The 14,418-nt window shown below is 42.1% G+C and overlaps 2 protein-coding genes across 2 annotated transcripts; both read right to left on the bottom strand.

Annotated features, from left to right (window-relative positions):
• Positions 1–4,096: 4,096 nt before the first annotated feature.
• On the bottom strand, positions 4,097–6,785 carry LOC110924692. The gene is made up of 2 exons (XM_022168686.1): positions 5,441–6,785; positions 4,097–5,382 (listed from the first exon to the last, which is right to left on the bottom strand). Exons 1-2 carry the CDS (start codon positions 6,783–6,785, stop codon positions 4,097–4,099), a joined length of 2,631 nt encoding a protein of 876 aa, XP_022024378.1.
• Positions 6,786–10,223: 3,438 nt separating this feature from the next.
• LOC110924693 lies at positions 10,224–12,537 on the bottom strand. Its single transcript, XM_022168687.1, has 2 exons — positions 11,238–12,537; positions 10,224–11,131 (listed from the first exon to the last, which is right to left on the bottom strand). The coding sequence occupies exons 1-2, from the start codon at positions 12,535–12,537 to the stop codon at positions 10,224–10,226; spliced, it is 2,208 nt and encodes a 735-aa protein (XP_022024379.1).
• Between the last annotated feature and the right edge of the window lie 1,881 nt (positions 12,538–14,418).

Genomic DNA, 14,418 nt, shown 5'->3' with positions numbered 1-14,418 from the left:
TGAGAATTGCTTGCTTTACCGAATGAGAGACATTGCAAAAGAAAACTGTACTCTTAGCAGGACTAGGGACGAGACCAGACATCTTAGTGAACCTCTCCATCGCGTCTTTGATTTTCTTGACCGAGACCACATCGCCATGAACAAAAATAAATAAATCATCCGCAAAAGAGACATTAATTATTTTATCTTTGGCACAATGAGCATGAAACTTAAACGGACCGACAGCTGCTCGACGAAGCAACAACGATAAAACCTCCATGACCAAAGTAAACAAATAGGGGGATAACGGATCTCCTTGCCTTAGCCCACGTTTACCTTTGAAAAAACCATGCAAATTCCCATTGATACTCAGAGAGTACGACACTGTGGTTACACATGTCATGATCCACTTGACCATCTTGGCGTGGAATCCGAACCCAACCAGAATACCTTCTAAAAACCTCCAATTGACAGTATCATAGGCTTTCTGAATATCAATTTTAAAAGCACATCTAGGCTGCCCCCTATTAAGATGATAATTGTGCATGAGCTCCTGGGTGAGAAGAATATTATCCGAAATCCTTCGGCCGGGCACAAAAGCCGATTGGTTGATGCTGACAAGATAACCCAAGCTTCCTTTCAATCTTTCCGAAATAACTTTGCTAATACATTTGTACAAAACATTGCAGCAAGAAATCGGTCTATAATCCAAAACCGAATCAGGAACGTCTTTTTTAGGCAATAAAGCAAGGACAGTATGGTTAATCTGATTCAGAATTTTACCATTTTCAAAGAATTGCAGAACCGCATCCGTCACTTCTTTACCGACAATATCCCACGCTTTTTTGAAAAAAACCGAATTATATCCATCAGGCCCTGGCGCTTTGTCATCTCCAATACTGAACATGGCTGTTTTGACCTCCTCTCGAGAAACAGGACGAATCATAAGCTCAGCCATCTCATTACTAAGGACTTTAGGGAACAAATTATCTAAATTCGCTTCTTCCACCTGAGTCTCGTTACCCAAAAAGTTAGTATAGTGCAGCACCATAGCATCTGCAACCGTGTCACCATCATATCTCGTACCCGAAATATCTACAACACTATGAATTTTTGTTCTAGCGTTCTTTGATTTCACAGTATTATGAAAAAACTTCGTATTCGAGTCACCCGCACACAACCAATCTACCTTCGATTTCTGTTTTAAAAAACATTCTTCATCGTACACAGCTTGTTGAAACTGTTTCAAGCAATGAGTTTCTAACAGCCGCAACTGAGCATCTAGAGGGTTTCGGTCCACCTGAGTCTGCAAGTCATCCAACTTTTTCCGTAACTCAGTGACTTTGACATGCAAATTACCTTGATCAAACAGCATTTTCCTCATCTTTGGCTTTAAGTTTTTCAGTTTGCTAACAACTGAAAACATAGTGACCCCCTCAACTTGCTTTGCCCATTCGCTTTTCACCGTATCTTTAAACTCCGGTTTAGAGGCTAAGAAATTCGGAAATTTGAAAGGTTTAGGCCGACTTCCAAAGGTACCCAGACCTTTCAATATACAAGGAGTATGATCCGAGGCTCTAAACGGATGAAATAACGCATAAGCCGAAGGAAACTGGTCCAAAAAAGCCACGTTCCCCATTATACGATCAATCTTTTTCAAAAGCCCTACACCAGTCTTTGGTTTTTGGTTCCACGTAAATTGCAACCCATGAGCCTTAACATCCATCAATTCAGCATTAAAGATACAATCATTAAACTCCCGCATGCCAATAGAGTGAGTTGAAGTTCCATATAACGCATCTTCAATGTTTAAAGCAACATTAAAATCACCCATAACAACCCAAGGCTTATCATGACACAACACTTTGTGCTTACATAAATCATCCCAGAGCATTCGCCTATCTTTATATTTATTTTCCGCGTAAACAAACGAACAAAACAGCACTTTTTTACTATCTTTAAAAATCACCTGAGTGTGAATAACCTGATCAGTTTGAGCAATAACCATCACATCCAAATAATCCTCATTCCATCCTAGAATTATTCTCGTCCCACGACTACACAAACTACCATTAGAAGTCCAACTCCAATTGCGAAAAACAAAGTTACAAACTTTAGGCAAATTACTTACGTCCACATGCGATTCAAGAATAGCACACATCTGCAAGTTATTTTCCGCCACAATGTTGCGAACCTCACTTTGTTTCAGGGGCCGGTTCAATCCCCTTACATTCCATGTCATGATACTACCCATTTAAACTTTGGTTACCGGGAGTGCTTGCCCCCTCAGAAGTATTGACCTGCTTATCATTTGCCATGAAACTCGCCATTTCCGTAGGCGTCCCTTCCATAACCTCATCTAGACTATTTCCTTCATCCCCATTCGTTTTTCCAGCCATAGAATCACTCACCTCCGTATCTACCGAATCGAGCGCTTGAAAGGCATTTGACGTTTTAACTTGATTATCGTTAACACCTACACGATCATCCTTTTTTGAACCTGATGTGCTCGCACCATTTTTATTCGGCTTTGGCCTATACACGAATCTCGTTTTTTGTTTTTTCTGCCCTGTACCATACTTGGCTACTTTTCTAGTATCCGTGACAAACCCTTCATCATCAACAGTAACCTGCTTACCACTTGGTTTCGGATTTTCATTAACAGTTTTAGGACAATTCTGGTCATTGTGACCAAAAATACAACAGTTGGCACAGCGGTGTGGCTTCCATTCATATTCTATCGTAACCCTTTCCATGATAAACCCATCATCATCAAGTTTGGGAATGGCCACCACTATATGATCCCTAAGAATATCATCCGCACTAACTTCAATCAAGGCTCTAGCAAAACTGCTCCTACCCCAACTGTCCGCACACATATCCGCCGTATAGCTATCCAATCTCTTAGGACTGCCAATCTTCGATGCCAACAGACTCAGCCCATCATCCGTATAGATGGAAATAGGCACATTATGGAATTTAACCCAAATAGGCACCGACTTTATTCCCTCCTTTTTCAAACTTACCGAAGGTGACCAGATATTGAGGAAAAGAGGAACCTTTCGTATCAGCCAAGGACCACCCTCCAAAACTTTATTCATTCCTTCCTTAGAATCAAATTTGAAAAAGAAAAAACCATCCGCATTCATCATAATTTTAGCAAAACCAAATTTCGACCATACGTTCTTGACATAGTACTCAACAACCGGAAAAGGTAACCTGTTTCCCAGAAAGTAGCCAAACAAAACATTATCAAACCTGTCCCGCACAGTTTTGACCACCTCCTTCGGAATCACGATATCAGCTTCTTGATGAGCTTCCAGTGAATGCATCTTCCTGAAATTTACTTCACGCATAGGCTTAGCGTTCGACTTCAGCTTTTGCGCATAAGAAACCTGGTCCTCCTGATGATTATCTGCATATAAGTTCTGAACCGGGTCATCCAATGACACCGACGACTTCCCATGCTGATTATCCTGATCATTAGAGCCGTTCATAGGCAGCTGGACTGGGATCGTGATTTTCTGCAATTCATCAATAACATTGATGACTTTTGGATCTTTCGGCACAGCACCTCGACGAGGAATCAACGGGTTCCCATCAATCCGTATCGGCTTGTTCAGCGAGGATGAACTTTGACGCATATCTTGAACATTAACCGACCCCTTGGATGTAATAAACACATCCTGTTGCATTCTTTCCGAAAAGGACCTAAACCCTAGATCCTCCAGACTACTGTCGTGATTTCTTTCCATGCAAGAATCTGAACAAGAAACCCTAGACGGCAGCAAATCATGCAACGAGACTCAAACAAATTAAGCAAACCCCAACAGCTAAAACTCGTGGCAAAGAAACTCTAGATGGCAACAAACATGCAACGTAACACACCCACACAAGCAATACCAACACAATCTAAACTCACGGCAAAACGGCAAGAAACCCTAGAAAATAAGAACCGAAAAACCTTAACTCTGATTGCAAAAGATTAGAAACCAGGATTGAAGTCTAGATTCTTACTCAGAAGAATCGACAACACCCCAATACCTAACCCAGATAGATCAAAATTAAGGTTGAAAAAACAAGAACTAGGGTTACTACAAGAGATCGCCAAAATCGCCTAAGCCAGAGAGAAAAGCCATGTACAACTAAGGCCGTCCATGTTTAACTCTTCTACTTCAGCTTCAATACCCAAGAAATTAGTATAGTGGTCAACTAAAGCTTTCTCAACATCCGCACCTTCATACTGAATACCTTTAGCATCTCGAATCAAGTGGATTTTATTCCTGGCATTCCTGCTTTTAACAAAATTGTGAAAGAAAGATGTATTGCCATCTCCCGCACTTAGCCATTCCAGCTTAGCCTTTTGTTTTAAAAAAGATTCCTCATCATAAGAAGCAATATGGAACTTTTTTATAAGTTCAGTTTCATTTTCCCGAAGCGAAGTGTCAAACGGCTTAAGATCAATTTGACGGTGGATGTCATCCAGCTGCAATCTCAACTCTTTGACTTCAGTATGTAAATTACCTTGATCATGAAGCAGTTTCCTTAACGGGGTTTTAAGATTCCGAAGCTTTTTTACCACAGAAAGCATCGGGATGCCCTCTATACTTCTACTCCATTCAGAAACAACACAAGCTTTAAACTCCTCTTTGTTGGCTATAAAATTAGCGAATTTAAACGGCTTGGGTTTAGGACGGCAAACTTGATCCATCTTAAGAATACACGGCGTATGGTCCGACACCCTATAAGGGTGATAGAGCACATGAGCATTAGGAAACACATCCAAGAAACTAACATTCCCCATAACCCGATCTATCTTCTTAAGGATACCAATCCCTTCCCTTGGTTTTTGGTTCCACGTAAAGTGAAGCCCATGCCCGGGGATATCAAGAAGCTCCGTCTGTTGAACACACTCGAAGAAGTCTCTCATCCCTATAGTCGGATTAGACGAGCCATGTAAAACATCATCCAAGTAGAGAGCCGAATTAAAATCCCCTAGGACAATCCACGGCTGGTTATTAACAACCAACTTATGCATCATCAAATCACGCCATAATTCCCTACGCTCCTGATAAGTATTCTTCGCATAAACAAAAGACACAAAAACATGAGTGTCCAGAGCTATAGACTTGAGCTTGACATGCACGACTTGATCCGTTTGGGCCAGAACCATAAGATCCACCAAATCACTGTTCCAACCTATTATAATTCTAGTACCTCTATTACAAACCCCACCATTTGAAGTCCACTCCCATTGCCGGAAAACTCTATTACAAACCTTAGAAAGCTTAGACACCTCCACATGAGACTCCAGAATGGCACAAACACTCAACCGATTATCTTTCACTACTTGCTGAACCTCTCTTTGTTTCAGGGGCCGGTTCAAGCCCCTTATATTCCATGCTGCAATATTATCCATAAAAACCCGTATCACCGGGAGTGCTTGCCCCCTCAGAATTGCCCTTCGACTTGTTCGCTGACATGAATGATGAAATTTCCGGGTGACATGGGTCTATTAGTTCTTCATCCCCCTCCAAGTTCGACTTTTGATTATTTGAATTCTTTTCGTCTTTACTTCTTCCATCCACTGCATTATTGCCCAGCTCTGGGGAGCTCTGGCCATTTAGGTTTCCTGAATTGGACGCACCCTCTCCTAGCAAATCGTATTTGTTATGTAAACTCACTACCGGTTCAGCTTCTTTTACGTCTCCTTGGTTTTTTGTTCCCGAAGTACTAGCGCCAGCCGTATTTTGCTTAGGTTTGTAAACAAACTTCGGCTTCGGTTTCTTTTGCGGAAAGCCATGTTTGGCAGTCTTTCTTTTATCCATAATGAACCCCTCCTCATCGATTATAACCTGCTTAGCTTTTTCCTTAGAAGCCCTTGGGCATGAGGACATAGTATGGCCAAACAAACAACAAGTTTCACAACGGTGAGGTTTCCATTCATATTCAACTCTAACTCTTTCCATCACGAATCCTTCTTCATCCATTTTAGGGATAGCAACCACTACATGAGATTTAAGTTCCTTATCAGCATTTATCTCGACCATAGCACGTGCATAACTAGTTCTACCCCAATTGTCAATGCACATATCCGCCGTATAACTATCTAACCTTTTCGGGATCCCCACCTTAGAGGCTAACAAACTCAAACCATCATTTGTGTACACGGCCAAAGGAACACTGTGTAACCTGATCCATACTGGAACCGACTTAATACCTTCCTTCTTTAAACTTGCAGTCGGACTCCATACATTCAGAAACAATGGCATTTTCCTAATCAGCCATGGGCCATTCTCAAGAACCTTAAGCATACCCTCCTTGGAATCAAATTTGAAAAAGAAAAAATCGTCTGAATTCATCATAAGCTTAACAAACCCATACTTTGCCCATACATTCTTGACATAGTAATCAACAACGGGAAAAGGCAGCCTATCACCTAGAAAGTAACCATAAAGAACATTTTCAAACTTCTTTTGTACCTGACGTACTGCTTCCTTAGGGATAACAACGTCTGCCTCCTCCACACTCTCTACCGATTCAAGCAACCTGAAATTTACCTCACGCTTAACTGACTTATTGATCTTCACTCTATCCGCATATGAGCCTCGGAAACCCTTGACATTTTCTCCCTCCTCCGGATTTTGATCAGGTTGAGAAGACTCCTGATTCTGCCCATCGTTACTACCATTAGGAGATATCACTAGAGGAACCTGAACTGTCACTTTCTCCAATTCATCAATGACATTGATGACTTTCTGTTCTTGCTGAGTAACACCACGCCGAGCCAACAATGGGGGACCCATCAATGTTCAAAGGTTTGCTGAATAATGAAGGTTTATCACGTAAATCCTGCATATTCAACGGCTTTGATCCCTTTGAAGTAATAAACACATCACCATGCATCTTTTCAGAAAACGATTGGAACCCTAGGTCGTCCAAACCCTTATCCCGATTCCTCTCCATTCAAAGAATACCCTAGCATGCAAAACGGACAAGCAAACGAAGGCTAAACCCCTACGATCAAGAACGACTGAAACCCTAGCAGTAAGAAAAAGAAACGAAACCCTAATAACAACTTCAAAAGATTAGAAACCAGGATTGAAGTCTAGAACCTTACTCAGAAGGATCGACAACACCCCAATACCTAACCCAGATCAATTGGAATTAAGGAAGAAATCAAGAACTAGGGTTCCTAGTGTTGTCGCCAAAATCGCCTAGAGGACCAGAGAAAAGCCATTAAATCTGCTTTGATCAAAAATAGGATTGGTTCGAGTTCAAGTCACGATTAACAAGAAGCCCTTAAGGTGGAAAACCGCAAAGCTGAATACCTCTGGGGTGCATTGAAGTACATGACGCCAAATGAAGAGGGAGCCTTATACTTTTTTTTGGGTAAAGGGTTACCCCGGTGATTTTATATATCAACAAACAAAACAAACCAAGTAGTGTAGGGAGTCTACACTAGTTCAATCATGAGGCATACCCCATGAAAGTAAGCCAAAAACACCACACTCAAGCAACTACAAAACCAACACAAAAACAACTAGCCTGACAACTAGGAAAAAACAAAATACAATTCAATAACTAGTTAGCCACCATCGTCCAATATCTCTTTGCCATGAACATCCCTTTCGCTTAGAAGCCTGCGAACATTACCAGTATTCTTCAGTCTCGCACCCATTAATTTGTATCGAACCAATTGTATAATATGAGCACCAACAGTCTCTGGAGGTCTTAGCTGGTTTTTGAAAATCCTAGCATTGCGCTCCTGCCAAATAATGTAAGCCGTAGCCGCAACCACCACTCTAGCCACATAATCCGTAGCTAGCTTAGATTTGGACCGAATAATCAACCAATCCACAATATCTGCCCATTTGGGTTGAACCGAATCCATGCCCACCTTTCGTTTCACCATATCCCAAACTTTTGTCGAATAATTACATTCAAAGAACAAATGGCTATGGGAATCGTGATTAGCATAGCATAATAAACAACACATCATGTTCATATTTTTCCGACGAGATAAATCCCAGTTTAGAATCTTATCCTGCGTGAGTAATTTACCTCGCATGATCAGCCACATGAGAAACGCATGCCGCGGTATACATTGAGTGAACCAGACAATAGTACTCCATTCCACTTCCGTTTCCTTATACCGAATCGAATTCCACACACACGAGGTCGAAAAATCGTTCCTATCATTACCATCTCGCCACATGACTCTGTCAAGTTTGTTCGGAGTAATGTGGAATTGATCTAGCTGAATTAGGACTGGGAATAAATCCCTCCAAGCGACCGGCCATTTCCACTCTCCATTTAACTGGATTTGAGACACAGAATCCTCAAGCCGAAAACCTGCATTAGCAATGGTTCTAGGCAAGATGAAATTCCCAAGCGGCCCTAGCTCACACCAAGAAACATACCAAGCCGAGGTCCTAGTACCATCTCCGACATCCGACCAAAAATATTGTCTCATTTGCGGTCTAAGCTGAAGAAGTTTTCTCCAAGAATAGCAGCTATTCGAAATAATCTTTGAGATCCAGAAATTTTTACCTTTTAACCTGTAGCTGTGCACCCACTCCACCCACAATGAATTTCTCTTCGTGACAATACTCCAAATATGATTAGTCATGAGAGCTTTGTTTACATCCCATAATCGCCGAATTCCCAAACCACCTTCATACTTGGGAAGACAAACGACTTTCCAAGACACCTTCGCTTTACCTCTATGGAACGCAACATCTTGGGACCACAGAAAATTCCTCATCTTTGCTTCCAATTCATGAATGACTCTATTCGGCAAAAGAAAGACAGACGACCAGAAAATGTGCATAGAAGACAAGACGGAAACAATGAGCTGCAATCTTCCAGCAAACGAGAGCAGTTTGTTTCGCCAATGCTTGATTCGTTTGTCAAGGCTTTCCATCAAAACACTACAGTCTTTATAAACGAGCCCTGAAGAGATTAGGGGCACACCAAGATAACGCACAGGCAAGAATCCCTCCTTAAACGGCATAATGTTCAGAATAGCACTTTTTATATAACTTGGGACATTACAAAAGAACACCGTGCTTTTCTGGATACTAGGCACCAACCCCGACATTTTAGAAAAATCAGAGAGAGAATTCATAATACACCTGGCCGAAGCAATTTCCCCTCTAGCAAACAGGAACAAATCATCAGCAAAACATAAGTTGATTATTTGCTGCTTCTCACATTTGTTATGAAATTTAAATGAAGAGTCGATCCTGATCATATGATGCAGAATGCCCGTGAGAACCTCCATCACCAGAGTAAATAGATACGGGGAGAGCGGATCACCCTGACGAAGCCCCCGGTTACCTTTGAAATACCCGTGTACATTACCGTTTACACAAACAGAGTACGAAGCAGTAGAGACACACACCATGATCCAATTGACCATCTTGTTACTAAATCCAAAGCCAAGCAAGATATTTTTAAGGAACTTCCAATCAACTGTATCATAGGCCTTTTGGATATCAACTTTAAACGCACATCTTGGGGGACCAGAGTTTCTATGATAATTGTGCATCAATTCTTGGGTTAACAGAATATTGTCAGAAATCTTCCTTCCTGGGACAAACGCAGACTGGTTTATGCTGACAATATTATTCAAAGCCACCTTCACTCTCTCCGCAAGAATCTTGCTAATGCATTTATATATGACATTACAACAAGCTATCGGCCTGAAATCAGTGACAACCGATGGGGAAGGAACCTTTGGCACTAGCACGATAAGAGTATGGTTTAACTCTCGGAGAAGATTTCTCGTGTCAAAAAAAATCGATAATAGCCCTTGAGACATCATTACCAACAATATGCCACGCACTCTTGAAAAAAGCTGCCGTAAAGCTGTCAGGACCAGGAGCCTTGTCAATGCCAATAGAGAACATAGCATTCTTAACCTCATCTTCAGTAACCTGTCTACACATATGATTAGCAATATTCGGGTCCAATACATTAGTAAATAAATCCGGAGCCGGATTTAGTGATGTATCGCCCCTACAACCCAAAAACTTTTCATAATGATCAACAAAAGCTTGATAAACCTGATTGCCCTCATGGATAACACCCCCAGTATCACGGATAACATCTATACGGCTACGATGATTTTTGCTCTTAAGCGATGAGTGGAAAAAAGCCGTGTTCATATCCCCAGCTCTCAACCAGTCTACCTTGGATTTCTGTTTCAGAAAACGCTCCTCATCCAATAAGGCTTCTTGTTATTCAGCACTTAAAGTAGCTTCCTCAACCCGAAGCCTCGCAATATCCGGCTGTTTATCAATAGAATTCTGAATGACATCAAGCTTCTCTCGGAGAGCCTCAACTTTTTTATGCAAGTTACCTTGCTTAAATAACAGTGCACGGAGAGGCTTCTTTAGAAGCCGAAGACGTTTAACAACGCAGAACTGGTGCACTCCATTTATTCTAGTATCCCACACCCTCTTCACAATATCACGAAATTCAGGTTTAAAAACAAGAAAATTTGCAAATTTAAATGACCGATGTTTCAAGATATCTGCATCTGGGAGCTTTAAAACACACGGGCAATGATCCGAGAGACGATACGGCTGGAAAAAAGCAACAGCATTCGGAAACTTGGTTACGAAGGGGGTATTACCGAGAACTCTATCAATCTTCTTTAGTAAACCAATTCCCTTTTTCGGCTTCTGACTCCATGTGAAATGAAGACCGGTTCGATTAATATCAAGCATTTCGAGATCATCTACACACTCTTGGAACTCTATCATACTACGAGTAACCGAAGAAGCCCCCACCGATTTATCCTCTAAGTTTAACGCTGAGTTGAAATCTCCCATAATAACCCATGGATTATCGCCAACAAAACTTTTGTGCATAGAAAGATGGTGCCATAGCTCCCTTCGAGTCACATAATAATTAGCCGCATAAACAACCGAACAAAAAGCTATTTTGTTATCTTTCTTGAAGAAGAGTTGTAAATGAATAACCTGATCAGTCTGAGACAACACCATAACATCAAAAACAGCTGGATTCCATCCTATAATGATCCTAGTACCTTTGCTACATCGAGCTCCATTAGACGTCCAATCCCATGAGCGAAACACAGATCTGCACACTTGACTCAGTCTACTAACATCAACATGCGACTCTAGAATTGCACACAAACTCAAACTATAATCCTTAACAGCCTGTCGAACCTCCGTTTGTTTCAGAGGGCGGTTCAACCCCCTTATATTCCATGACGCAAGACTAACCATTATTAACCGCTGAAAAAGGAGTGCTTGCCCCTTGTTTAGTTACAGGTTTCCTCGCATCATTAACAAGAAAATCATCCGTCTCGTTGTAGACTTCCTGGACCTCGTCATCGTCCGAATCATCTTTCATATCCCCTACTCCGCTTCCACCAGCTTCATGGTCATTCCTCGAATCATTTAACACGTCAAAGGGGTTATTTGAAAAGAAACTCGACGTTGGGGCTGATTTATTAGGCTCTCCACTGGTTTTTAACCCAACCGGACGGTACTCAAATTTCTGTTTTTGTTTGTTAACCGGAAACCCCGTTCTCTTTGCCGTTTTCCTAGCATCCACATCCATGAACCCGTCTTTGTCTACCGCTGGTTTTTTCGAAGGCCCTTTAGAATTAGGAACTTTAGGAGCTTTTGGAACAATGGCCGGAGCCTTCGTAACCTGCCTGATTTGCCTCGGACAATCCCCATCGTTATGCCCAAAGACCTTGCAAAGAGAGCATCGATGAGGGCTCCATTCGTACTCCACATACATCTTTTCCTTAACAAACCCATCCCCTTCCAAATCTGGAACTGCAATCACAATTTCCTCTTTGAAGTCATTGTCTGCCGAGATTTCGACTAGAGCTCTCGCAAAGCTGCTCCGACCCCAAGAATCTAAGCACATTGAGGTAGTATACGTGTCTAAAGCTATTGGGTTACCAATGGCCGTTGCAATCATGCTTAAACCATCCTCTGTATATGCCGCAAGAGGAACCTCGTGAATTTTAACCCAAAGTTGCACAGTTTTAACTTCCTTCTTTTCCAGTTTCGAAGATGGAGACCATACATTAAGAAAAAGCGGTTGTGAACGAATGATCCAAGGACCTTCTTTCATAGCATTCATCATACCATTTTCATCAGCAAACTTAAAGAAGAAAAAACCACTAGCATTCATCATAGACTTTTGGAGGCCAAATTTCTTCCAGTTATTCCTCACGAAATACTCGACTACCGGGTAGGCAACACGATCACCAAGAAAGTATCCATATAACGTATTAGCAAGCTTATCTTTAACAACCCTAACAGATTCTTTCGGCAGAACTACATCACAACCCTCCTGCTCTACCGGACTTGCAAGCGTTCTAAAATTGACCTTTCTGGCACTAGACACCCAAATAGAATCCGCGTAAGATATCAGAGACTTACCTGAATCCCTACGAACATTCTGACTTCCTTGCACACCAAGCTGATTGCCCAAGACACCCTTATCGGCCGTGCTAGGGTTTAAGTTCGATACTCCACTAGAGTTTGCATGGGAAGCATTCATCGCCGCCGAGTTATTCCCTCCACATGCAGTATTCAACTCCACCGGTTTATGGTGGCCTACGAGAAGTCATCCTTGATGAAGCGCACAAGTTAAGATACTCGATCCATCCAGGGTCGGACAAGATGTATCAAGACTTAAAAAAATACTATTGGTGGCCAAGACTCAAAAGCGACGTTGCTGTCTATGTTGGAAAGTGCCTGACCTGTGCTAAGGTTAAGTCTGAATATCAGAAACCGTCTGGCCTACTACAACAACCAGAGATTCCCGTATGGAAGTGGGAACAAATCTCGATGGACTTCATAACGAAGTTACCTAGGACCCCTAGAGGGCATGATATGATATGGGTGATAGTCGATCGGCTAACGAAATCTGCGCATTTCCTACCAATCCGAGAAAAGGATAGCACTGGAAAGCTGGCAGAGATATATTTGAAGGAAATTGTGGCACGTCATGGAGTGCCAATCTCCATTATTTCAGACAGAGATGGACGCTTTGTCTCAAGAGGAGTAGCTTTGCCCGGGCCCTGATTGAGGTGAATGCGGATACTGAGTTGAAGGAATTTATTACGGTCGCCATTCCGAAGCTGGATGAGGAGGGATATATTACTGAAAAGGTGAAGATCGAGTATGAGTGGAAGCCTCAGCGTTGCTCGGTGTGCTGTGTTTTTGGACATAATGACCAGTCATGCCCTAAGAATATAGTAACTAAAGCCAAGCAAGTTGTCGTAGATGATGAGGGATTTATAACGGACAAAAGGAAAACGGCCCGAATGGGGACTATGCCAAAGAAGCAAAAGGCCAGGTTTGTGTATAGGCCGAAGGTAGGGAACTTGGGTGCGAGCTCATCAGGTACGAAAGATGGTACGTCGGACGCTAGTGGGAATCCTAACGTGGCAGATAAGGCGGGAACAAGTGTTGCTACTAGAAATCCGTTTGAGGTGCTATCTGATATCCCGGGGGAGTCGGAGAGTGGTAATGGGTCGGTGCATGAGAAGAGGCCGAGTAGGGGAAATGATAGTGGTAATCATGAGTTGTCAGAGGATGAGGTTGTGGAAACAATGCCAACAGAATCATCGGAGTTCATGAGGCATGAAAAACGTCCAATTTCTGAGGGGGCAAGCACCCCCGGTGTTGTCGGTTTAAATGGATAGTTTGATTTCATGGAATATAAGGGGTTTGAACCATCCCCTGAAACAAAAGGAGGTTCGTATGCTATTGTCTGAAAATCGGTCTGCTGTTTGTGCTATTCTGGAATCTCATGTGGATGTTACAAATTTGACTAAGGTATGTAAAGCTGTTTTTCGTAATTGGGCTTGGACCTCGAATGGTGATGTGTGTGATCGTGGTACTAGAATCATCTTAGGGTGGAATATGGAGGTTGTGGATCTTATGGTATTGTCTAGTGGGGAGCAAGTTATCCATACTCAATTATGTCCGAAGAATGGTAGTGCGTCATTCTTCGCCTCTTTTGTGTATGCTAAGAATACGTATCAGGAAAGACGATGCTTATGGGATAATCTATGTATGCACAGCAATTTTTGTCAAGATAAGCCGTGGGTGGTCATGGGGGATTTTAACTCGGTCCTTCATGTGGATGATTCTTTAAATGGGCCTTCAACGAGTTCTATTGGTATGAGAGAGTTTCATGATTGTGTCCAGCATACAGAGCTTGTTGATATTGCGGGTCATGGGTTGCACTTTACGTGGAACCAGAAACCAAAGAAGGGCATCGGCTTACTAAAGAAGCTTGATAGGGTTATGGGTAATTTAAAATTCGTTGATATGCTCCCGGGAGCCTTTGTCCGGTATCATCCGTTCAGGATTTCGGATCATACTCCGTGCATCCTTAATTTGGTCAACTCGGTCACTAAGAGACAAAAAC

Source organism: Helianthus annuus, chromosome 17 (assembly GCF_002127325.2).
Source record: "Helianthus annuus cultivar XRQ/B chromosome 17, HanXRQr2.0-SUNRISE, whole genome shotgun sequence".
Lineage (NCBI taxonomy): Eukaryota > Viridiplantae > Streptophyta > Magnoliopsida > Asterales > Asteraceae > Helianthus > Helianthus annuus.
The sequence above is the reverse complement of the archived record's forward strand: the minus strand, read 5'-3'. Positions and strand labels throughout refer to the sequence as shown.

Excerpts from the sequence above, each read along its gene's own strand:
- LOC110924692 (XM_022168686.1), bottom strand. The coding sequence starts at position 6,785 with ATGGGTCCCCCATTGTTGGCTCGGCGTGGTGTTACTCAGCAAGAACAG. Across the intron at positions 5,383-5,440 it reads GTCAGCGAACAAGTCGAAGG|CATGGAATATAAGGGGCTTG; the intron begins GCAATTCTGAGG and ends ATAATATTGCAG.
- LOC110924693 (XM_022168687.1), bottom strand. The coding sequence starts at position 12,537 with ATGAATGCTTCCCATGCAAACTCTAGTGGAGTATCGAACTTAAACCCT. Across the intron at positions 11,132-11,237 it reads TTTTTCAGCGGTTAATAATG|AGTCGCATGTTGATGTTAGT; the intron begins GTTAGTCTTGCG and ends GTGCAATTCTAG.